Raw genomic sequence first — 25,637 nt, forward strand, 5'->3', positions numbered from 1 at the left:
GCCAATACAAAATTCATATCAGCTAACAAATTAAACATATCAGCCAACACATGAAACATATAAGCTAACAAGTAAAACATATCAGTCAAGATAGCCGCACGAAAATTTGCATGTGCGCATCCGCACGCAATAGCTTCTCATCTGTCATGCATGCGTTAAAAGATTGCAGTTTAGCCCAAACCTATGAGTAAGTGCAATTATTCTATGGTTTTGTCTCACTCTCTTTGTAGTATGGGTGACTGGTGGGAGCACTGTTTTGGTAATTTTGGGGAGGATATGGTGAGTGTAATTACCATGTGTTGGGCTATGTGGGATACAAGGAGCAAATGAATGATTGAGGGTGAAAATCCGAATGTTGAGCAAATTGTTGCCTATGCTTTGAAGAGTAATATGAAGGGGCGTGAGGTGGGAAAGTTGAATAACAAGGGGAATTGATGGGTGGAAAAAAGTGTCTTTGTGGGCGGGTCTCCTCCAGCATCTGATGTGGTTAAAATTATTGTTGATGCTGGTGTCTTGGGGGAGGTGGAGAAGGGGCTGGGTGCAGTTTGCAGGAATAATGAGGGGGTGGTGTTTTGGGGAGCTACGGTGTAGTGGAGTGAAAAATGAGAGACTAAGATTGCAGAGGTGAAAACGGTATTTTAGGGCATGAAGATTGCGAGACACAAGGGTATGAGTTGCATTGAGATCGAGAGTGATAATCTGGTGGTGATTGAGGCAATGAGGAAGCGTTTGTATAGCCCCAGTTCTTTTCATCTGATTATACAGGATATTGTAGATTTTTTTTCTTCTAATTTTACTAGCATTTCATGGTATTTTGTAAAGCGAGCGAGTAATAATGTAATACACAAATTGATTCACTTTAAACCATGGGAGTTTGGCCATCCGGTGTGGAGTGATGTAATCTCTCCTCGCATTTTGGAAACTTCTTCGGTTGATCTAGATGATTTTTTTTTATTTATTTATTTTTTTAAGGTATTAATTATGTCACTTCCAAGTTTATTCATTAACAATTTTCCGTTTTACACAGAACACTAACCAACTCATACAATTCTACACTTGCTAGTCTGCAACTGCATTTATAATAAAATGTAGGTGACCGTCAGCACATGTTAAAACCGCAAAGGTAACATTACCTATACAATTGCATAGTTCACATTTCACACGACACTATTAGTTTGCCATAATGACCATGACAAAAGAGTCATCCTAACCACATTTTTTTTTTGAGGAAAACTCATCCTAAACACATTAAACATATGATAAATTGTGATTGACTTATGTTACCATACTCTCCTTTCGTTTGTTGTAAATTCAGTTTAATTAATGTAATTTCAGTCTTTTTCAAAATAAATAAAAAAAAACCAGAATAACTTATAAACAATTTATACAAGATTGTTTTTTTTACGAGACAAATTATATAAGCTTTGGTGTGTGAAGATAATATTTGGGAAAAGAAAGTGTAAATTTAAAACTAATACTCTGTACTTTTTAAAACAGATTTACTCTAAACCCTTAAACCTTTAAGAGGTCTGGCCCAATAATTGGACAATCATATAAAGTTTCAGCCCATTTATTTATTAGACGGATATATCCCTTTAATAACTGTGGCGGGTCATAGGGATCCATAGAATTGCTCTCTCTCAGATTAGTCACTCAACGTTCTCCATCGAAGCGCAGTCGGCGTGAATCTAGTTCTTGTATCCCCCATTGAAGCAGCTTCTGAGGTAAGTTGTTTGTATTTGTTATCATCATATCAAATATCCCTAAAATTATGAGATCGATAATTGAATCAAATATCCCTAAAATTATGAATCAAATTTGGTTGCTAATGTATTGCACAACACTTTAATGTTAGGATTTAACTATGAAATCAGAGCTCTTTTCCCTGGGACAAGGGCTGCCGCCCCTCCTGCCCTGCCTCAGGGACGGGCCTGGCAGTGCTCAGATTGTTGGTGTTAGAGTTAAAAAACCAAAACCCGGGTTTTTTAAATGTGTTGCAACTCCACAGACTGGTATGAAGAGAAACTATCGTGAATTTTGTGTTTTCTCTTTTTGATTTTTTCAATTTGAGTAATTTGATTTATTTATTTTTTTTTTTTTACGGTAGAGTAATTTGATTTTATTATTTGAATGTCAGCTTACACAAGCAAGGTCTCCCGAAATCCCAATATAGCTAAGCTGCAAGCCGGCTATCTCTTTCCCGAGGTCTCTCTCTTTTTTTTTTATTTTTTATTTTTTTTTTATTTTTATTTTGTCCACAAGACGACTATTTGATCATGATCATTTAAAAACACAGGTTGCCAGAAGAAGAGCCGCGCACCTGGCCAAATATCCAGATGCTCAAGTGATAAGCCTTGGAATTGGTGACACTACTGAGCCCATTCCTGATGTCATTACCTCTGCTATGGCTAAGGTACACTGTTTCATATTTTTGGTTATTGTACTATTGCAACTCTGCATACCTATCAATCTATGATATCACTCTTTTATTTAAATTAAATCTCACTTTCATTTTATATATTTTTTTTTACAGAAATCTTTCTTCTTTGTTCACATGATTTTTTATGTCTATGAAACTTGTAGCGAGCACATGGTCTTTCAACACTAGAAGGCTATAGCGGTTATGGAGCTGAACAAGGTGAAAAGGTATGTGCCAACATGTGTTTTTTTTGGGTTCCTTCATTACTTTGTTCCCTATGTTAATTTTGCATGCTAATTCATGTTTTAGGTTGTTTAGATGTATGAGTATGTGGGATGTTTACATGGTGTTTATAATTTGTAACTCAACTCTCACTGCCCTATTGGCTCTCATTGGAGCCAGCCTTGTAAAGGCTAAGGAGTCAACACAACTTTACATTTATAGAACTATAGAGAGTAAAGAGAAAGAATCTAAATGGCCCTTAGGACCGAGTGTAAAGATGATACCAAAAGGGTCTAAATGGCCCTTAGGAGAAAGTGTAAAGATGATATCGAAACTAGGTTATCTACTTTGTGTGGGAAGTCTTGCTTTTCCCATTTATTGTGGAGTTTTCACAAGTATTTTTGTTGGGGCAAGAAGAAGTTGTTTTGGCATGATGCTCTTATGGAAATTATGTGATGATTATGGTTAGGATAGAATGAGTCATCTAAGGTTACTACTTATTTGGCGATTTAGTGGACTGACCGACTGAGGTTGTTATAGTTTATAAGTGCTCCTTAATTTTGGTGATTTTGTAATCTCCCTTCCACGAAAAGAAGTGGAGGATATAAATTGTCTTATGGAAAGGATTGTACATTTGAACCTTACGTGTGTTGGAATGAGGAAGATAACAGTAAAGAAAGGAAACTCAAAAGAAACAGCCACCATTGTTGCTGATATAGCCATAATATTTCCTTCTCATTCCATTCAACACTACCAATTTTAAATTAATATGCTCGTTTCCTCCCTCGTTTCCTCCCTATCCCTTCATCTCTTGTCTGGATATGTATATCATATTGTAGAGATACATCTGACTTGTAAAGTTGTAATTGGAGGATCTGAAATTTGTCGACTTGGTTTTTTGACCAATTTTACTGTATCAGACTAACATAGGTCTTTTTCTCAGGTTTAGACTAGGAGAGCAGGAGGGAGAAAACTAAAGTGAGGGAGTTGAGAGATAGCATGTAGTGTGAACTTTAAGCTAAATAGCAGGTGGTGTAGGTGTACTTAGGTGGAGTGTTAGGAGTTTGAATTAATCATGGCTTCAACTCTTCCATATATCATAAGCAGACATGCTAGAAACATGCCACCTCAACAATGGATGTGATTTAAAAATCAATACTCAACACTTCAATTTTGACCACGGCACCTCAATTATATTCAATCCACTTGTTGTTGAAGTAAAGCTGTAGGAAAGTGAAGGGAATATTATGTAATATATGGAAAAATGTGTGCCTATGTATGACTTAACGTAGGCAAACATGCAAAATTATGTATAAATTCAAGAGTGTGTTTCATGGATGCCATGTCCTTGAATCCGTGTCCAAGTCTAAGACAGTTTGAGAATTTTTAACTTCAACATGTCTGACATTTGGTATACTTGGAAATGGATCAATATAAGTCCAGATAAACCAAAGCATTGATTGCTTGCATTGATGAGCCTGCGGTTTAGGCCACCTATCAGATATACTTCATTGCTTGCTGGGATGCCTTCTTTGTGTCAGTTCTTGAGTTCTTCAGGCAGCGTATCATCGGCTTCTTGCTGAGGAGCTGAGTTGCTGACTAGCCCTGGTTGCTTAAGATGTCGGTGGGACTAAAAAAATGGTACAAATCCAACTACAGCAAGGGAGACGAGGGATGGATCATTGTTTTCTCTTCCTGCAGGTCACTTTGGTGTTATGACTTTTTTGCTCTTACTTTGCACCCAATTAATTTTCATATCCCTAAAGCTTCAGTTTCTCAAACTTTCATGATTTTTGATGATAGTATTGCAAATTATTGGGTTTTTAAAAGTTGTAATTGCAAATGGAGTTGATAGGTTTTGTCCGGTTAAGTGTAACATGCATATCTAATCATGATTTTAATACTCCATCCGTTTTTTATTAGATGCATCACTTTTTATACATGAATGTTTCAGTTTAGATGCATCTCTTTCCTTTTTAGCTAATAAATTCTCTCTCTCTGTCTCATATCACATGGGTCCTTTTTTTTCCTCTATCTCTTATCTCTAAAAATTACCTAGGAGTCGGTAGTTTCAAAAGTGATGCATTTAAAAAGACGGAGGAAGTAAATTTTGAATTTATGAGTTTTATGACTGTCATGTTTAATTGGGTTTCTTTATGTTGAAGTTCAAAGTGAAGCATTATATATTTACATGTATTGTGCATCTTTTTTATAAAGTACATTACTGGCGGATTGTTTCGATGTTGCATAATTATCTCGTTACCTTATTTTTATTGTATGTGTAAGGATGACTAACGATGCTTTTGTTTTTAGAAAGTAAGAGCTGCGATTGCTTCAACATTTTATGGTAACCTTGGTATTGAAGAAGGTGATATATTTGTCTCAGATGGAGCTAAGTGTGATATAGCGCGCCTACAGGTATACTGTTTTTGATGAGTTAGATGTGTCTCTCTATATGTAATTGAATGATATTCCTCACACTATTAGCAGTAGAATAAAGAAAAAGATTGGTTCTTTGATTAGCTAAATAATCTGATATTTTTGGTAACTTGATTTTATAAGGAAAAAAAAAGAAAGATGAAAGCTTTAAGATTGATTGATAATGGAGGAAAGGTTACAAAAGATACGTTAATAGCTTAAGGTTATTACTCTCAAATAGTGATTTTAGCTCACAACTCTCCAAAATGGCTTTAGGCCATGACTCTCTAAGGTTTCCCTCAATACAAATTTTTCCTCCTTTTTTCCCTCCCTCTATTTATACTTAGGCTAAAAACTACTAACCTAATAATAATACACATCTCAAAGTGCTACTCCTAAGTTAGTTTATTACATTACCGGCCCCCCTGAACTTCCACCTTGTTCTCAAGGTGTATAATAGTCGGCACTCGAATTCCGGCCTCGGCAACAATGATCACTATTCCAGCTCTTGAATGGGCTAAAACTGAGAGCGAATTGCAGTGAGAAAGGCTGCTTATTGGCTAGAATTAGTGCTCCATTAGCATTAACATGGCAGAATAGGTTAGCATCTTGTCATTGGGGACTATTGGCTTTTGGGTGGTGTATGTGGTGACTGCGTTGAGATTAGAGGGGTGCAAGTAGGAGAAAAATGAAGAATAGTTTTGTTTGAAAACGTTGATTAGACTAGAGACATATTAAGGTTGTGGGGTGAAGGGTAGTAAAACCGGTCATTAGAAATTGTGATGGGTTGTTTGGGTCGTGATAGGTTGGGCCTAAAGTGAGTAAGCCCAAAACTTTGTACAGCTACTACACCAGGCATAACTGGATTGGCATCCAAGTCATGTTTAATCCTTTGACCATAATATGCTTACTATTACTAACCCCTTCACCTTCTAGAAATTCCTTGTCCTCCAAGCCAAAGTTAGTTTCCACGAAATTTCTCAGACACTTAATTTTCTGAAATCTGCAACTGCAAATTCCACCCCCTCCACCACCGCAGCAGCAACCCAGACCACTACAGGATTCTTCACCGGCACAGATGGGTAAACTGGTACTCCCCCCTGGTCCACCACCAGACCCGCTTGCTCCTGATCTGCCCTTCACAAAGTTATCATCCTCTCCGTTAAGGCCGCCACTAGTGGTGGTCTTACCACCACGCTCAACTTTTCCGGCCAAAACTCCTGGACCACCGCCAGATCTGCTGCAATCAGCACCCCCCTTCTCGAAAATCCCTCATATCCCACTTTTGACAAACACATCAACTTCAGCCCTATGAATGATACAGAAATCCACCCAAACTTCAGGTTCTTCGTCGCCAACTTTGCCGTTGACTCCACCTTGACCTCCACCGGCAAACCCATCACCGAATTCACTAAGCCTTCCACCAGATATATGTTTTCTCGCAAATCCCTCAAATCCGTTACCCCACTCGCCGTCAAAGCTTTCAGATTCACTTGAGAAATCCCAAACTTCAAGGAGGCTTAAACTACTGCTGCAAACTTTACCTGAGAAAACTCCAGGCCTTCCACCGGACCCACTAGCTGCTGACCCGCCTTTCACAAAGCCAACTCCTTCCCTGTTCTTACCACCAGACTCACCTCTTCTGGCTAAGGATCCTGGACCACCGCCTGATCTACTTTCTCCGGCACTTCCCCTCCTGAATTTTTCTCCATGTAAACCACCTGAGACACCAACAAGCTTCTCTCCCAAACTACTCCCCTCAAAATCGTTTTGAGCGCTACCAGCAAGGCCACAACGTCCACCACTGTTCTGAGCGCTACCCCGCATCTCCACCACGTCCTCTTTCTCTGCCACCCTCGAATCTACTTGAAGGTCTTTTTCCTCCATCTTCTCTATACTTCCTGAGATATCACACTCCTTTCCTTCTGTTTTGGTAGCCACAACCCAGAATGTCGAAGCAGCCAACTCTTTAATTCTTGCCAATCACGAAATGGTTTCCATCATCGTTCACATTCAAACCACTGCAACGCTTTGCCATCAAGTCCAATGATGGCAGCCTTAAACTTCGTCTCCTCATTCATTTGTAGAAATTGAAAGGAATCCTCAAGCTGAAGGACCCAATCTTCCAAATTTCTTCCAATTAAACTCTGGAAGTTTCAGTTCTTGTCCAGTTCTCTGCTCCTTCTCCTTGAGATTGGAAGTTTTTAGCTCCCTTATGTGTGAAAGGTGTTCAAATCCCTCTTGAATCCATTGCCTCATGAGATTTGCTACTTCTGTTCCAGCAAACTGCATTTTTTTTTTAATTTTTTTTTTAATTTTTTTTTTGGCTAACGAGGTGGTTTCCCGTCGGGAGTCACAGGACCACCGCTCTGATACTACTTGTTATGGACTGATATTCCTCACACTAATAACAGTAGAATAATAAAGAAAAAGATTGGTTCTTTGATTAGCTAGATAATCTGATATTTTTGGTAACTTGATTTATAAGAAAGAAATAAGAAAGATGAAAGCCAAGATTGATTGATAATGGTGGAAAGGTTACAAAAGAAAAGTTAATAGCTTAAGGCTATTACTCTCAAATAGTGAGTTTAGCTCACAACTCTCCAAAATGGCTTTAGGCCATGACTCTCTAAGGTTTCCCTCAATATAAATTTTTCCTTCTTCTTTCTTCCTTCTCTCTATTTATACTAAGGCTAAAAACTACTAACCTAGTAATACTACACTTCCTAAAATGCCCTTCCTAAGTTAGCTTATTACTCTATAGTACTTATCAATGTATCGATACACCCTTTGTCCAAAATTAATTCACATTGTTTCAATCCTTATACTACGTAATCTAGGATTTACCACTGTTTACTTCCTTTATATTAGCCGTTTCCACCTCTTTGTTCCGTTTAAGTGATGATTTGTTTGCAAATCCAATCATAATTTATTACTTATTGTAGGAAATGTGATATTTTTTTCCCCTATACTTTGGAAACAAGAATGATAAAATGGGAAAACCACTCATACACAACCAATTGACATGGCAAAAAATCTATAAAATCTCTTCTATTTTTTGGGGGTAATTTAAAGGCTGTCTCAAACTTTGTTGGATGTTATGAAGCTGGAAAAAATTGAAGGTTTTGTCTTTTTACATGTAGGTGACATTTTATTTTGTGGGCTAGTTTTTTCATTTCTGAATTCCAATGGTGCTCAAATGTTCTTTGCTTGTGCCTTTTGGTAGTGTGGGTTCCTTAGCAACCTGTGGGAGATTTTGAAGGTGATTGTGCTGTATTGGACTAAGTAGCCTAAGTTCTCTCCTACTCTTAAATAACTATTAATTGACTCATGTACCATTACCTTTTATTCAATGGCAGATGCTTTTTGGATCAGATGTCACAATTGCTGTGCAGGACCCATCGTACCCGGTATGTTATGGTTTGGTTAATTATTTTAAATTTCATCGCTTTTCATGTTGTTGACGAGAATGGTTTGTAAGTGGATTTTTACTACAATCATTTGTATTCGTTATCGGTAAGGGCCTATCATATCCCTCCATTTCTGAAAATGTCGTTCATACCAATTGAATCGTTTGAGAAGTGTTTGGATTGTGAAGTCGTGAGAAGTTCATTGAATCTTTTAGGGGAAGGGGTTATTGGCTCATCAAGTTTCACCATTAATGACCAGATTTGCAGATGTTACTTTTAGGTTAATTTTTTGAGGTTCCGGGGAAATTATTGTCACAATACGGAAGGGCATCATCTGTCCAGTATCCACTCAACTTGGGTAAACCTGAACTTGACATAGTAAGGATTGACTAAGAGCTTTTCCCTGATTTTATATTTGGTGGCGTTTGGCCATTCTTAATTGATTTACTTCCCTCAATGAATGATACATCTTTCTGTTAATAGCTATGTGGAGTTATACTTTTGGTGATAGCTTCTTAGAGGGCTTTTGGTTTAGAGGGCTTTTGGTCTTTTAAACCATGGAAGTTTGAGGCCATAACTGGTTTGTGATGCCCTTAGATGTGCTGCACCCGCACGGGCGTCACATTGGTGTATTCATGTCTGTGTTGTCTTTGAAATTTTGCTGTGATGGGGATAGTTCATTGCAGGCCACTCTGATTTTTTTTTTTTTTTTTCCCCTTTAATTTCAACTGTTATTACTTTTTTTAATAAATAGTTTGTAATCTTTTATTAAAACTGAAGTCAATTCCCCTATTCTGTAGCAAGTCTCCTTCCAAAACTGAATGTCAGATATTTTGTTGTGTACTTTGCATATTGCATCCTTTTGGTGCCCCTCTGCACAGTTTTTTTTCTTTTTCTTCTTTTCTGATGATATTAAGTGAATTGGCTCTAGATTTTTACCATTAAGTCATTTTTAGACTTAAGAATTTAAGTATTACTTGAGTTTGGTCATCTATTGATGCAATCTCTATCCATCCTTAAGTGTATATCCATGTTAATTTTTGGGATATGTTAAGGATCATAGTCAAATGGTGAGGTTTAACCAATAGTGTGTTGGTGTGTCGGGATTAGAAATACATGATTGAATGAATTCATAAATTTTTCCTATTAAAAATATTTTTTTTTAGGGACACAAGGAATTTATTCGTTGATTCATATTTTTAATTAACTCTTATTATGTACAATTTTTTTTTGGTTTGCAGGCATATGTGGATTCAAGTGTTATAATGGGCCAGACAGGACAATATCAGAAGGATTCAGAGAAGTATGGTAAAATTGAGTACATGAGGTGTAATCCTGAGAATGGCTTCTTTCCAGATTTGTCTGCTGTTGGAAAGACAGAGATTATTTTTTTCTGTTCACCAAACAATCCTACTGGTGCTTCTGCGACAAGAGAGCAACTAACCAAATTGGTGCAATTTGCCAAGGACAATGGGTCAATCATTGTTTATGATTCTGCATATGCAATGTATATTTCAGATGACAGCCCACGCTCAATTTATGAAATTCCTGGAGCCAAGGAGGTAAGCATTAAGCAAATGTGAATTCAAAGCACCTGTTCTTTAGAAGTTGGTTGCTCTTTTGTTCTCAGAATTAGTATAGACTTATCATTACTATTTAATACGCTCTTTTGTTCTCAGAATTAGTATAGACTTATCATTACTATTTAATACCAATCTATGCTGCACGAAAAGGTAAGCACAGATAAGAATTACAATATTACTAGGATATTTTGACTTTTACCAAAAAAAAAAAAAAAAAAAAAAATTGTTTTTTACCACCAAAACTTTTAAAAGTTATTTAACCAAAAAAAAAAAAATTCTAAAAACAGTTTTTCACGATAATTTCATTTTTCTACAAATTCAAAGTTTGTTCTTTGAAATATAAGTAGTGGATAGCTAAAAAGCAACGATTCTATACTAAAGTCATATGGAAGAAGAAATAGTACAAATTAAAAACCTACTCCGTATTAACTGATCTTTGATTTCGAAGCAGAATTTACGTAATTTTTATATTGTACTATTTTTTTTCCCCTTCTGATTAGTGACGTGTTATTTAACGTTTAGAAACACTACCTTGTTTTTTTTTTTTTTCCTGAGAACTTATTTTATTTTCCTTAACAACCTATGTTAGATTTCTCTAGAAAGATATTTAACTTTTTTTTCTTTTTTCATGAACTCTGCTTCAACTCTTACACATTAATGTATAATTATTCTAGTAAGGCCAGTGACTTGCTATTTTTTTTAATAACTTGTGTTATTTTCCAAATACATGCACTCTTGTGTAATCATTTCTTAGGCCCTATCCACTTCCCCTTTTTTTTTTTTTTTTTTTTTTTTTTTTTTTTTTTTTTTTTTTTTTTGAAAAAGCTAAATGAATGTTATTAATCACAAACAACCAGAACTTTACAGCTCTGCCACAAGAGCAGAACAAACAGACACAACCAGCCAACCCCTCGTAACAGAACCAACCCTACACTAATTACAAAGAGTACTTCTAAACCATCTTATGTTATTTCTGCTAATTTTAGCAGGCATATCAAAACTAATTTTCTGAAAAATATTAAACTTCAAGTCCCTGATCACAGCTTCTGGTCTTCTCAGACATCTGTCCCAAACCACTTTGTTTATCAGCTCCCAATAAATAAGCCCTGCGAAGCAACTCTGAATGAATGACTCTCCTTCTAAACCTTCTAGTAATCTGCTCAAGCTTAGAATAGCAGTCCTCAATATGTTCAGGATTAAGTCTACAGCTGTAAGCAACATTATCTGCTATATTGGCAATCAAAAAATAGATGATCAATAGTTTGAGGCTTAAGGTTGCAAAGAGGGAAAAGATCATTACTAGCAATGCCCAACTTAGCTTCTATCCTTCTCTACATAACCAACCAACAAATGAATCTATGCTTAGGCACATTGAATTTGTTCCAAACCCACTTACACCAATCAACCTCATTAGATTCCTGTTTTAACTTAGCATACCCACTAGTAACTGAGTGGCCTTTAGGATAAGCAAGCCAAGAATTATTATTACACCTATCTTTCAACTTATCCTTAACCCATTAAATTTGCTTCCAATTACAGCTGCAATTTGAAGGGCACTTGAATCTCTTCCGGTTCTTACTCTCAAGCTATTCACCCATTTAAACCATTAACTATCCTTATTCGTAGCAATTTTTCAAATAAGCTTGTATCATCACCTGTTAGGCCCAGGATTGTGTGGAGAATGGTTCAAGACTAAGAAGCGAACAGCAAGGAAGATAGGGTGGTGCGTGCGCAGGAGAAGTGCATAAGCGCAGTCCCAAACGCAGAAATTAGAGCAGGAACGAACAGAGAGGTGTAAGAGTATCGCTGCGCCCTGCCCTTGGGCTTTGTATTTTGCAGCTTTTGCGATTTAATGACGTGGCTTGTTTATGTCCGTTGGATGGCTTTCCTTGGCTTTGCACTCTATATACTCTTGTTAGTGATGTATTAGGGTAAAAACATAGTATAAAATCGCGACCGATACGCTGTGTTGCGGACGATTTATAATGGAATTTCAGGCTATCGTTAAGAGATTTGCTGTTTTGTAACGACTTTTTATAAAAGACCGAGTTTTGACCGCGACATCCGAATTTTGGCTGATAAACCTCCGGATCGCTCGAGAAATAGCTTATATTCGTTGGTTTATGAAATTTTCATGGCAAACTCCATTGTCGCCGACTTGTCGGCTACTCGATAGATTGAAAGAGGGAAAAGGTGAAAGGCGAGGGTTAAGTGAAGATGAGTCATGGCTGGGAATAGTGGGACACCAACAATAAGTAAAAGCTACTCATCATTTGTTCCTTATGTTACTTTGACCCCACCATTCTCTACATTTTTCTTTGAAATGGAATCACGTGACTACTAGTAAAACTTACTTTTGACATTTTAACTCTTATGAAAACTTATTTTTAGTTTTCAATTACAAAGAAAATTAATGGATATTTGAAAATTTGTTTTAAAAAAAATAATTTAATTATTTAAAAAAAAAATTACTTCAAAAAGTCAAACAAAAATTTTATCGCGACTACCGTGACACAGTTCGCGATGAACGCATTATTTTCGTTATAGCATTAACGTGACCGTTTCCGCGATTGTGACCGAAATTGCGTTTTTATTCTATGGGTAAGTAGATGAAGGGAAAAATAGACGAGAGAGAGAGAGAGAGAGAGAGAGAGAGAGAGACAAAAATGTAAATGCCCTAACTCTTAGGGTTTGGGAGTGGAAAATGGTGTGCTTGAGGTGGGAGTTTTCATGGTGCTTTAAAAGCTTGTAAACTATATTGTTCTTCATTAAAGTATTTCTTTATAGTGGATTGGTGGGTTTTTCTCCTGGTTCTCGGGTTTACCATGGTAAATTCTCTTTGTTTTTATGTCTTCGTCGTTGTTAATTGTCGTTAATCGTAAACTAGCTAGCACTTTTGTAATTCCTTTCTCGCGGTTTTTTAATGGTTAGCTTGTGTGGTATGCTTCTTGTTTGTGATTGGAAAGTCATGAGATTGTACTTTTAGTATTGAATTTTCAATTTTGGTGTTGTGGGTGTTCAAAGTTTGAGTGTTTGGTAGATTTTCAATTGGTTGTTATCGAAATTGAAAAGTCGGGTTGATTAACAATGTAAGACGGAGTAGGAGGATTGATATCTATGGAGTTTTGATGTTGAACCACAAGGATTTCAAGGATTTCCCTATCTTGATATCCAGTAATAAACTCGACATTGGTGGATACGAGTTTTGTGTGAGGGAGGGCCATGGAGAAATTGTTAAACTTAACATTGGAGTGGTGCCTTGTAACCTTGGGAAAACACATAGATAGTCATGAGGATTGTGTTTTTTTTGCAGAGGCATGGTTTCGTCGGATTGCCATTGAGGAAGAGTCGTGGTTTCTGTTTTAATGGTGGAAAATGGCCGGGAAAAGCATGTGAAGTCAAGCAGTCTAACATGGGTTTTGTAAGGTGATGTGAATCTTTGCAGTAGGCACTGTTGGTTGGATTGTCATTGGATAGAAGCCATTATATTTGATGATTCAATGATCGAAGAGGACTAAGAAAAATGTACCAATTGAAGGTGCATCATGGAAGCTTACATGGTGTTTGTGAGTGGTGAATGCACATGGTTTTGTGTATAAAAGGCGAGTATGGGTGCTTGTTGAGGTTGGAGCATGGAGGAGGGTTCCATCGACAAAAGAAAAGGCCCAAAAAGGTTTGTGTTTGTCACGGTGGGTGAGTATGTGTGGAGTGCGATTGGAGTGCTCCAAGAACTAGGAAAATCCCTTAGATAATGTGATGTTTATCAAAGTTGAGTAGACTTTGATGGTTGCTTCCTTGGTTGGAAAGAGGTGTCATTTCCTTGGTGTAGAGGAAATGGGTGTATAGTCGAAGTTGGTTGAGATTTCAATGTTTGCATTGCTTTCTTGGTGTAAAAAAGGTGGTGTTCACCGTATTACTGTTCTTCTCACCCCATATATGCTTGCAAAAACCCGTAATTGAACCCAGAAAAAGGATTAGCCCCAATTACATAAGCAATTCCAAGTTTCCTATAAGTAATTTCATCGGATACATCATTAATTGACAATTACAGCAAAGGTTTATTAGGAACCCTAATCGAATTCGAAGAACTTACCTCAAAATCTAAACCCTTATTTCCAGCATCCCCTCTTTCCGAGTTCATCACGGTAGCCTCCTTAGGTTTTATCACATTTAGCCATTTCGACAACTTCGACTTGGTTCTAGAGCCATTCCGACAACTCGAGTTCTAGAGCCATGGACGAATATGCATAACTCTATTAAGCGATTTATCATTCGATTTCAAACTATCAACTCTTGCTTCCTTCAATCTGAGTACGAAAATTGCTTCCTTCTCCTTTAATCAGCTTCTTCCTAGCTTTCTTCGTCATGTCAGAAAATAAATTTTTAGAGAGAGAAAGTCTTTAAATTTGTTCACTTTACCTTGTTTTTGCGTTGTTTTTATTGAACTGAAATTATTTTTATTGCTTAAAGTTACTGATTTTTTTTATTGAATTAAAATTGTTTTTATCGAACGCAACTAAATTTTACTAAACTGAAATTATTATTTTTTGATTATTTTTTTTTATAAGGTGAAGTAGATAGGGCCTTACAATCAAATTTTATTAAACGTTTTTTTAAATAATTGTAAACTGAATATGTTATTATTTAAAGTACTCCCTTCGCCCCACAAAATATCGAACACACTCAACTTTGCACACATGTCAATGCATTATTTTTGACTTAATTTTATATAATTAAATATTAATGAAAATTATGTTAAAAAGTATATTATAAAACTTTGTAGTAATACTTATCAAACCACATATTTTATGATAAAATATGTTTTTATTATTAGTAAAAAATTATGGTCAAAGGTAATACATGAGTAGTGAAAAAAGTCCGACGTCCCATAATAAGGGAGTAGTTTTTACTAATTATTTTATGAAATTATGTTATTGTTCTCTTATCAGCATTGATGATTCTAGGAAATCATGTTATTTTGCTAACAGATTTTTTAACACAAAAGGATGCATAGATTACTTAGCAAAGCCCTTTTAATTACAACCTAACCTTTAAAGAAATGCGTATAACCGAAATGCATTCTTCGAAGCTCGAATCAAAAGTGAATTAATAGCACAGTACACAGCCGATAGTAGAGTTTATAAAACAACCTTTGAGAAGTACAACCACTTAAGAAAAAGCTAAGTATAGAGGAGAGCACGCAGAGCGTTAAGATCATCTTCAAACGCAGCAACAACACTTGTAGGAACCACATAATGAGGAGTTTGACCCACATGCATATTCATAACATATGTCGCCAGATAATGAGCCAATGAATTAAGCTCCCTTGGCACTATGCTGAAAATGATCCCCATATCCTTGTTGTGGAGGGCTACATCAATGATAACCGTAGCTAGCTCATGGTGCATATGATCACCTTCCCATTTGAGCAAACTTCTAATAGCTTGGGCATAGAATCAATCATTCAACTTCCAAATATTGAAGTGGCATTGCTCTTGTATAGTTTAAACTAATGGTGAGCAAGACTGGGTACCCAGTACAAAAACAAATAATTGGTCCCGAACCCGGTTATATTTGGGTCCACAATTTTTGAATTGGTCCCGAAAATGGTTATAACTGTGTCCATGATTTTGGAAACTGGTCCCGGAATTGGCAGGAATCAGTTCTTTTTAATTTCCAGATTTTTTAGAAAAATAAAAGTAATTTCTTGGAAAACTGGTAACTTCAATACACCTTTTTTATTTTAAGAAATAAATTCAATACACTTAGATCTACAAGGATAGAAGGATTATAGATCTACAACAAAAAATTATATAATCAAAAATGATTTTTTTTTAAAAATTGATATTTCATACTTTTTTCATCTCATTAAAGTTTAAATATCACTCTCTTGGTTTCTCCTAATTCTAAATATGAAAAAAAAAAAAAAAAATCAATTGAAGAAACCATTGCATCAACAATCCAGAAACGAATAGAAGTATTTGTAGAGAGAAGACGTTGCATAGGTGATTTACGTGATGTTTTTTTTTTTTTTTTTTTTTTTGAACTGATTGAATTATGGTGAAGGTGTTAAAGAATCAGTTTAATGGTGTCCATGGAGGCTGTGAGAGATGAGGAGATTGGAGATTTTAGGGTTTGGTAAGATTAGACTTTTATTAGGTGCATGATGTATGTTGGGCTTTGTCTTTTGGGCCCTATTTTTTTTTTTATAAGAAAGAGACTATTAGAACTTTAAACACACAACTATCTCTAGTAAGCAGTATTGGTCCCAAATTTTTGGATTCGGAACTAGAGCTGGTTCTAACCGGACCAGTTGCGGGTCTAGACTTTCCGGGTCCAAACTGGTTCCAGTTCCAAAACTGGGTACCCTAAATGTTTGCTCACCCCTAAGGCATTTGGGGCATTTGTACTTGCTTCAGTAGTCAAAGTATCATTCTCCTTTTTTTTTTTTTTTTATAATTTTTTAACACTCCATATGTATTCAGCTTAATAAATCCACCCCTAGGAGGGCGCCAGCAAGGTGGTTTGACAATTGAAGGACCAACATCATCATTCAGCTTTCCTTTTTCCTTTTCATTACCCTATAAAACTAAGGTATTGATTTGATAATCTATAATAAATCCTCTAAACACAAAGTTAAAGTTATAGATATCAGCATTAAAGACAATTCCATTCCTCAATTTTCATAGATGCCACATTCCCATAATGAAGATAGGCTTCCATTTTGGTTTTTGGGAGAAGTTGAAAATGAATTAATCATCGAGTTCATGAAGGTGGAATAGTTAAAATTAGGGGGTGGCTTTAAAAACTGAAATACCATTTTCCAAAGGATGCTTTTGAAAAGATGAATAAAAGTTTCAGCAGATGTACAAGTATTACACCTTTGAACAAGTATCATCAAAATTTAGAAATTTGGAAGCAAGATGTGAGGTAAAGGGTATGATGGAAAGCACAGAGTTCCACGTGAACATCTTGTACTCTAATTAGAAGGCTTTCCAATTGAAAGAAAATGGAAGGTGAATGGGTGTGGGGTTTTTGGAAAGGAAATAAGCTGCTTTGATAGTGAAGACTCTAGAAGAATGATGCTGCAATCTAATTTGATCTGGTGAAGAGGAAGGTTCAAAAGTTGAAAGAGGAATGCCGAGAATTAGAGAGCAAATATAACTCGGTAAAAGATACTTAATGTCATCAATATACCAAGTACCATTTCTTATAATATTGGACACTCTTTGGTGACATTTTGATTGAGGAATATTAGTGGGTATAATTTTGTAAAGGGGACTTTAAAAACCAACCTAATGATGATACCATGAGAAAGTATCATCTTCATTCCCAATTCTAATGATAAGACCTTTGAATAACAATTCTCTTCCTTTAAGAATATATCTCCACATTGGGAATTGAGAGGAATTAGGGAAAAGTCCAACCCACCTTGGCCATGAAGGAAAGATTCCAGTCTTTTAAGGATCTTAGTCCTAAGCCTCCCATAGCTATTAGAATGGTGACATTTTCCCATTTTGGTTCTAGGAGTGTACCTAATGGAATCAGATTTGTTCCAAAGAAATCTTTTGCACTTGTTTCTCAATGTCTATCTAAAATAGATGAGGGTAAAAGACTAGTTTGCATAGCATGGACAAGATAAGGACTTAACACCGACTTGATCAAAGTGCATCTACGGGCCATATTAAGCAATTTAGCTTGCCAACCTTTTTTTCTATCCAAACTCTTGAGGGTAATTCCCAGCAATCACCTTTTTTTAGCTTGTTAGGGCTAATGGCTAATGTTATCCCTAACTCCCTAAGTACTTTCCAAAAAAGAAACTAGACTTGAAATTGCTTAAGGTTGTGAGCCGGTGTCTAATATTATATTCCATTTTGCTTGGAAAGATAATACTAGATTTAAGATAATTAACCTTTAGGCCATAGAAAACTCCAAACTCATCAAGAATACTCATCATAGTGTTTAAGTTATCAACAGTTTCAATCCCCAAAAAAAACACATCATCAATATAGAAGAGGTGAGAAAGGCTATAATTTTTTTGAGATTTTTAGAGGCTTCCAACTACTCTTTCTCACACTATCCTTAATTAGAAGAGAAAGTGATTTCACCATTCCATAAAATAGAAATTTGAATAGCTGAAACACAATGTATAATACACTTAATGATGGTAGAAGGAAAACCAAATCTATTGAGTGTGTCAGAAATGAAAGACCATTTAAGGCAATCATAAGCTTTAGCCTAATCTAATATTAAAATCATCAAATTCTTACCCTTCCTACATTTGTGAAAGAGATGAGCAACCTCTTTAATGAGAATGATGTTGTCCCCCATACATCTAACTCGATGCAAAACACTTCTAAGCCTAGATGAAAGGATTTAGTAACAAGCTTATAGATAGTATTGCAAAGTCTGATAGGTCTGAACTTAGACATGGAGGTGAACTTAGACATGGAGGTAGGGTGATCCTTTTTTTGGAATTAAGGAAATATAAGAGTGATTGACATTATATGAAATTTCCAATATCCTTCCAAAACTGCTAATAGATTAGAGGTTGAATACCATCAAGGCTTTTAATGGGATCCATTCTAAACAGATTTGATTTATCTTCATAGAAGAGAAGCAAGTAAGGTCTTTTCTGAATCATTTAAGACTACAATATGAGCCCAAGACATAGAGGGTCCATTATTCAAGGTAGTGATTCCTAGCTAACTCCTTAAGCAAAAGTTAGATCATTAATCAAGATACCCGAAGGCTCATAGAGAGCAACAATTTTACCCCTACTTTTTTTAACTTTTGCTAAAACATGGAAGTATTTGGTTTTATAATCCCCATACTTTCTCCAATTTATCCTAAATTCCTAAAAGTATTAGCATTCTAATGGGGGGATATTAGATAAAGGGTTGAAATTTTTTCCAATTTGAAATGAAAAAATCTTTGAATTTATCGTGTTGTTGCCAAACTTTCTTGCATCTAAGAGGGACGGGGCCTTTAAGAGGATCATTACACAACTAATCAAGATGGGATTATGATTAGAGTATGTTCTTACAAGGTTAGTAACCTTTTCGTGTGTAAAGATTTCAACAAAGGCAACATTTGCAATTGCACGATCGAGGCGCTCTGTTATAAGATATCTTCCAAACCTTGCGTTTTCCTAGGTCCATCAAACCAGCTTTATTGGTAAAATTGTTGAAATCTCTACAATAGGAAGGCTTAAAAGAATAAGCTCCCCTGCTTTTCCCCTTAGAGAAGTTACTTCATTCATGTCCTCAACCACCATCCAAGGTGTAGTGGGGGAGGAATATGAGCCTGCTTGTCATTCCAAAATGCATGTCTCTCCCTTGCAACACTTGGAGCATGCAAACATGTAATTAACACTTTAGGCTTATGGTTATGGAATTTGAAGGGAGATTGGAATTTATGCTCACCAAGTCCAGAAGACAAAAATCCCCCCTTTTATACCACGAGCAGGAACAACTCTATTTTCATGAAACCCTAACTGCTTCCTAATATCAGAAGCTATTCCAGCATCACATTTAGTTTCAAGTAAGATCAGATTTCATCCTTCTCCTTGATTGGTGCCTCTGAGGTCATGAACTTCAGATCAATGCTCAACATTACAAAAAAAAAAAAAAAACAAAAAATTGTCCAAATTACAAAAAAATCCATACCCCTTTTTAGATAGATGAAATGATTTATGATATGCTTCTTGTTGCAGTTCACGTGGGGCACGTATGTTTTAATTATGATTGTATTGTGAAAATCAAATTTGTAGATTAAGTTACATGGTTTTTAAGGAAATTGAAGAACAAGAACAAAATTGAGAAATAACTTGGAAGGAGAGGAGAAAGAATAAAGATTTGTGTCATGAGAGAATGAAAGATTGGAGGAGAGAGATTGTGAAAGAATGAAGGAAGAGAGAAGAGAGAGAGAAGGGGTGATGAAAGAGAGAAAGAGAGAGAAGGGGGTGGTGGAAGGATCGTAGAATATGGGTAGACTAAGGTTGGACAATTGGTGCTTAGGGGTATAACTTTTGGCCCAACTTATAACTAAATCAGGCTACAGGTTCGATTTTCGTTTATGAGAGGCCTAAAACCGAATCCAAACCAAAAAAACCGAATTTTAAAAATTTCCAATCCAAAACAAATAAATCAATCAATCAATCAAAACCTTAGGCTCATAAATGGGGTGAGTCCTCCACCCCTTACGACTAAATACCTTAATCTTATGCAATTTATTTGTTTCATTTCCTTCGAAATTCCTTCCAACTGAGTTGTTTTCGATCCCCCATTACCTCATTTAACCTCTTCATGATCTCACTCTTTCACCTTTTTGAAGTTTATTTTTGGTGTGGCACTTAGATTACTCCATGCATAATATGGTAAGTTTTTCATCTAACTAACTCAATTATCCCTACCGCCAAACTAACCTCTGTATAGTTTTTTTGCTTAAGCTTTCAATAAAGTGAACATTACTCTATTCCTTAAGAAAAAAATTGCTAATGCACAATTTTGATCTTTATTATCTATTATAATCTATTGCTCCTATTAGTACTTATTGACTTTGGTGGTCAACGTTTATAACCTTTTACTTTAAACTACACTATAACCATATCATGTGGGGTTGTTGCTGGATTAGTGACATTTGTCTTGAAATAAATTTTCAAAATATAAACTTTTTTGGAATTTTTACTCAAATCTTATGGAATATATACGTGTTCAGAGATGTGCATTGGAGACCGTAAAGGTCAAAGTTAACAAAGGTTATTGTAAATATTATGAAGAGTTCAAAATTTTACATTAATACTATTCTCTTAAGGAGAGCTGCTGTGAATGTATTTCAATGTGCATATAAGGGAATTATGTTAGGAATAAGGGAAGAAAGGCCTTAAATGCATTGCCTTTTTTTTTTTCCTTCTCTTGTGGTTTAGATGGTGATAAGATATTTCAAGTCTTATCGAAAGGAAAGTTGATGGAATGTAGGAACTCTATTAGTCTAGAGGAAAGTTAGAATGATTTATTTAATAGCCAACGTCACTGTCCATGGCCCCATAGGTGCTTTCGCAGTGCCATCGTAGATTCGTAGGTTATCCATGTTCACATTTTGTTGGTTCAAACAGGACATGTTGAGTAAATTAATGATTTTTGGGAACCGGTTTATTAGATAAGTGAATTTTTGAAGTCTGAATGATGGCTCCTTATTTAAATTTGGCAATATGTAAGTCCTCTTTCATGGTGATTTAGCGTAGTCACGGTTCGAGTGTTTTTGACACTAGATCGTGCGGCTTGCTGTTGTCTTTTGGTCACGAGAACACAAGCCTAGTGCGAAAATGGGGCTCATGAGCACAAAGCAACGCGGGCCACGGGTATCTCAAAAGGGAGCACACGTCTTAATGTAACGAGTACGGAGACGGGGCTTGTGACGGCTAGGGGTGAGCAAAAATTCAGGGCACCCTGAATCAGAATCGGAACGAGTACGGAGAACTTGTTGTAATGGGTTCCACTTTAGGTTTTCAATTTTTTGGAACTGGAACCTGTGGGGTACCATGTACCCTAATAAAAGTGTTACTTAAACCCAAATCATATATTAATTTAAGCCTACTTTTTACTTAATATAAATAAAAATAATTGTTATAACCATATGTATTAAATTTGCTAAACAACTGTTTTTGGTTTGTTATGTTTGCAAACTTTAAATTTATGACCTTACAATTTTTTTAAAAAAAATTGCAAAAAAAAAAAAAAAAAAAAAAAAAAACGAAATGTAGGAAAAGACAGGTACCTGAATTAACGAAACCTGCAGGTTTCGGTTCTCAAATTTCATGAACCTTTTTAACAGGTTTCGATTCCGGTTCTCATTTTTAGGAACCTGTTGCAACAACCGGTTCTGGTTCTAAGAAATTTAACAGGGTACCTTGTTATGCTCACCCCTAGTGACGGCCAATACTTCAAAGCGGGCACAAATGGGTCCAACAACAGCGGGTTTCCTTGAGGTTCTCTTGGTTTGGAGGGGACGCTTTAAAACAAGGCAAGCACAATATATATAAAGGCCTAATCAACATGCAAGTGTTGTAGCAATATGCAACTGGGTAGGAGCTTGGATTTCGTTCAACCATTTGCTCCTTAAAGAGCTTTAAATGGATTACATAGAGAAATACCACTGAACAATGAAATGACATTAGCACAACAATTTTATCTAGAGCCTAGAAAGACATAAAGGGCAACACATAAGGAAAAAGGGATACATCATTTTGGACTGATTATTATCATATTAAGCTAAAAGATGGTGTTTTCTTTTTCATATGACAGTCTCTATCCAATGGACTAGACATGTATCTTAAATTTGATTCATATATACTAGCTAACTACCGTTAGGTAGAAATTTAGTAAGAATAAGAATAAAAGCCTCCATGGTTTTTTCACTACGGTCATAAGAGGATTTTCGCCTATACTGATTCTTATATTTATCAACCGGAGTTAGACTTAGCTGGAAAAGAAGCATTTCAATACTTTGTTTCCTATCCCATAAATCATCCATTCTCTAGAGATATTTCTAGTGCGAGACACTTGTAGCTCTGATATCCGAATTCTACGTTTCAATATTCTTTTATATATCGAGTAAGCAACTCGCAACACCCTTAATTCAAACACTAAGCTAGTATAAAACCATGATAAGAAAGACAGAATTCAACATCTCTAGGGTTCGAATGTCTTCAAAAGCATTATTATTATTATATTTTTTTTTTTTTTTTTTTTTTTCATCAAATCCAAATCTAAAGTAACAAATTTCTCTACAAAACCGTAGTTTTGTAATTTCTTAAGACTCTTTTTTTAATATCCAAAACTAAAGTACTATAATTTCTAAATAACATGAAGTATAAAACTTAATGTTTGTAATAAAAAACCTTATTGTTTGGAAATGGTATCAAAGTTGATTGTTGATTTGTGTTTTCTTTTTAATAGTACTTTGTATATAATAGAGGCCAAATTTTATTTTATTGCTTAGGGCCTCCATAATGATTAGGATTGCCCTGGTTGAGGAAAATTATTTATTTTACCTGTTTGTATTTCGACAACTCAAAATTACACCTAAGTGCAGAAATTGTATTTAGCAATCATTGGAGCTTGAGTTATTTTCAAAGTTAAACCATCTTTTCTATGCCCGATCATTATAATCACTCAAAGTAGATATCTTAATCTGCACTTGCAGAAATCATAAATTGTTAACATATTTTTCTCATGGCAAGTGTAGGTTGCTATCGAGACAGCATCGTTTTCCAAGTATGCGGGATTCACTGGTGTTCGTCTTGGCTGGACTGTTGTGCCAAAAGAGCTTTTATTTTCAGATGGATTTCCCGTGGCAAAGGACTTTAATCGCATTGTCAGTACTTGCTTCAATGGCGCTTCCAACATATCCCAAGCCGGTGGTCTAGCTTGCCTTTCTCCAGAAGGCCTCCAGGTCAGTTTCTTTGCTTTCAATTTACGGAGTACAGATTATAGGACTGTCGCTTCAATCTATCTTTTGCAGTAAGATATTCTTGCTTGTTCTTTTAGACAATTTGGCAAGTTGGCTCATCTTGAGATTCTTCTTGTTTGCTAATAGTGCTATGGGCATAATCCCTTTCGCTTAATCGTTTGCCTTCACGACAACTTTTCTCACTAGATAAAATAGTTTATTTTCAGTCCCTCCGTTTTTATATAATTGGCAACATTTCTATTTTTGATTATCTAGAAAAAAACAATCCACTTTCAAAATTTAGTTTAATACTCCCTCCGATCCTAAATGTCCTTCCCATTTTGACCACAAATATCTATATAATAACTTTAACAATTGAATATGAATTGAGACGAATCAAATAAAACCCAACATGAATATTTTATGTTAATAGAGTCAGAGCAATTTGCACTTGCATTGAGAAACAAGAGTTGTTGAACATGTTATGGTTGTGACATTGTGCGTGAAACAAATGAATATGACTCTTTTCTCTTCATCTTATTTATGAATAAAATGAGTAAAAATAAGCTAAGCTCAATTAAGTTCATCTAGAGAACAAGATTATTTTTTTGTAGTTTGTCTGTCCTTCACTATTTCTGTTTTAGTATATTGTAAGATCAATGGATAAGGTCTATGGTGTTCAAACCTGAGGTCGCAGGCTAATTGGCTAAACTTCTCTACTAAGTACTAACCATGCTTGTATATTTTAAGTCTTTGTATGTTAGTCTAGAGAGAGATTGTGAGAAGTTCATACATCTACACATATGTGCCTTACACATCTCAGCTTTCTTTGGATTGTACTTGTAGTCTTCCGAATGGTCGCCAGTATTTTTGTAGTTTGTCCTTCATTAAAAAGCTGAGAATTCAAGTTTGAACATTTTGCAGGCAATGAAGCAAGCCATTGGTTTCTATAAAGAAAATACTAACATAATAGTGGATACATTCAAGTCCCTTGGTTTTAATGTATATGGGGGAACAAATGCGCCATATGTGTGGGTGCACTTTCCTGGTCGAAGTTCTTGGGATGTTTTCAGTGAGATTCTTGAAAAGACTCATGTGGTAACCACGCCTGGTAGTGGATTTGGACCTGGAGGTGAAGGTTTTGTCCGTGTTAGTGCCTTTGGTCACCGGGAAAATATTCTGGAAGCCTGCAGAAGATTCAAACAGTTGTACAAGTGATATATGCTTGAATCATATTTCTTGCCCCATTGGGCTGTTAGTTTGAACAATGTTGGCCATCTTATCTTCTATTATAGAACTTAAAAGTGTTCACTTTTCTTCCGTACTTTATTATTTATTTTTATTTTTTCGTTTTTCCCATTTTTTTTTTTTTTTTTTTTTTTTTTTTTTTTTTTTTTTGGCTTAAAACAAATTTATGCACATTTCATGATTTAGTAGAAGCTAAGGTTGGGGTCAGATCCTTGAGTCTAAACAATTTGTAAATTACCTTATTGAATGCCCTAGCAATTTAATCACCCTAATTCTTCCAAAATGATTTGGAATAGAGTTTCTTTGATACATAGTACACTTTTTAGGGATTATTTTTTGTTATCTAATTTTATAATGTCTTGCCTAGATTCTCTTTTTTAAAACTTGCCTAGATTCTCTTAAATAAGGAAAATTGAGGGGATAATTTTTGTGTGTTAAATTTTGCTGTAGAATTAATTGAAAGGAGATTATTTTATTTTCTCAATATTGGCATCATGTTAGCAGGATGACTGTAGTTGTGAAGGAAGAACAAGGAGGGAAAAGACACACTTGGGTTAGTTTGGATTAGAGTGTTCAAGTTATGTCAAAGTTGGATTATTCGGGTCATCTTAGGCTTATATTTGGCAAAGGGTATTGTACTTATGTGTGCAACGGATTTACAACAATGTTATTGTAGTAATGATGAGGGTGACAAAGGATATTATGAGACATAAAAATTACAGTAAAAGTTACCAGAGTATTATTGAACTTTACATTACGATGAAAAAAAAAATCTATGTCAAAACATTAGCATAGGAGAGAACATTTAAAGGGCTTTTGGAATCATACAAGAAAACATTTAAAGATCTTAAACATGGTGTCAAAACCCAATCCATGGTGAGGGAT

At 35.6% G+C, this 25,637-nt stretch overlaps 1 protein-coding gene across 2 annotated transcripts; it reads left to right on the top strand.

Moving 5' to 3' along the window:
- The first annotated feature begins 1,575 nt into the window (after positions 1-1,575).
- Positions 1,576-24,863, top strand: LOC145567048 (LL-diaminopimelate aminotransferase, chloroplastic-like). Of its 2 annotated transcripts, XM_081626274.1 has the most exons (11): positions 1,576-1,724; positions 1,856-2,012; positions 2,138-2,205; positions 2,297-2,413; positions 2,584-2,646; positions 4,955-5,059; positions 8,286-8,321; positions 8,419-8,469; positions 9,711-10,031; positions 23,301-23,507; positions 24,429-24,863. In XM_081626274.1, the coding sequence occupies exons 2-11, from the start codon at positions 1,865-1,867 to the stop codon at positions 24,720-24,722; spliced, it is 1,410 nt and encodes a 469-aa protein (XP_081482400.1). In that variant the 5' UTR covers positions 1,576-1,724; positions 1,856-1,864; the 3' UTR covers positions 24,723-24,863. The 2 variants fall into 2 exon arrangements, with proteins under 2 accessions (XP_081482400.1, XP_081482401.1); XM_081626275.1 differs by lacking the exon at positions 8,286-8,321.
- The last annotated feature ends 774 nt before the right edge of the window (positions 24,864-25,637 follow it).

This window comes from Chenopodium album, chromosome 11, assembly GCF_948465745.1.
Source record: "Chenopodium album chromosome 11, dcCheAlbu1.1, whole genome shotgun sequence".
Lineage (NCBI taxonomy): Eukaryota > Viridiplantae > Streptophyta > Magnoliopsida > Caryophyllales > Amaranthaceae > Chenopodium > Chenopodium album.

Bases quoted from the DNA above. Each gene is read 5' to 3' on its own strand.
- LOC145567048 (XM_081626274.1), top strand. From the start codon at position 1,865: ATGAAATCAGAGCTCTTTTCCCTGGGACAAGGGCTGCCGCCCCTCCTG. The intron at 2,206-2,296 runs GTCTCTCTCTTT...TTAAAAACACAG, and splicing joins CCGGCTATCTCTTTCCCGAG to GTTGCCAGAAGAAGAGCCGC. The intron at 8,322-8,418 runs GTGATTGTGCTG...ATTCAATGGCAG, and splicing joins ACCTGTGGGAGATTTTGAAG to ATGCTTTTTGGATCAGATGT.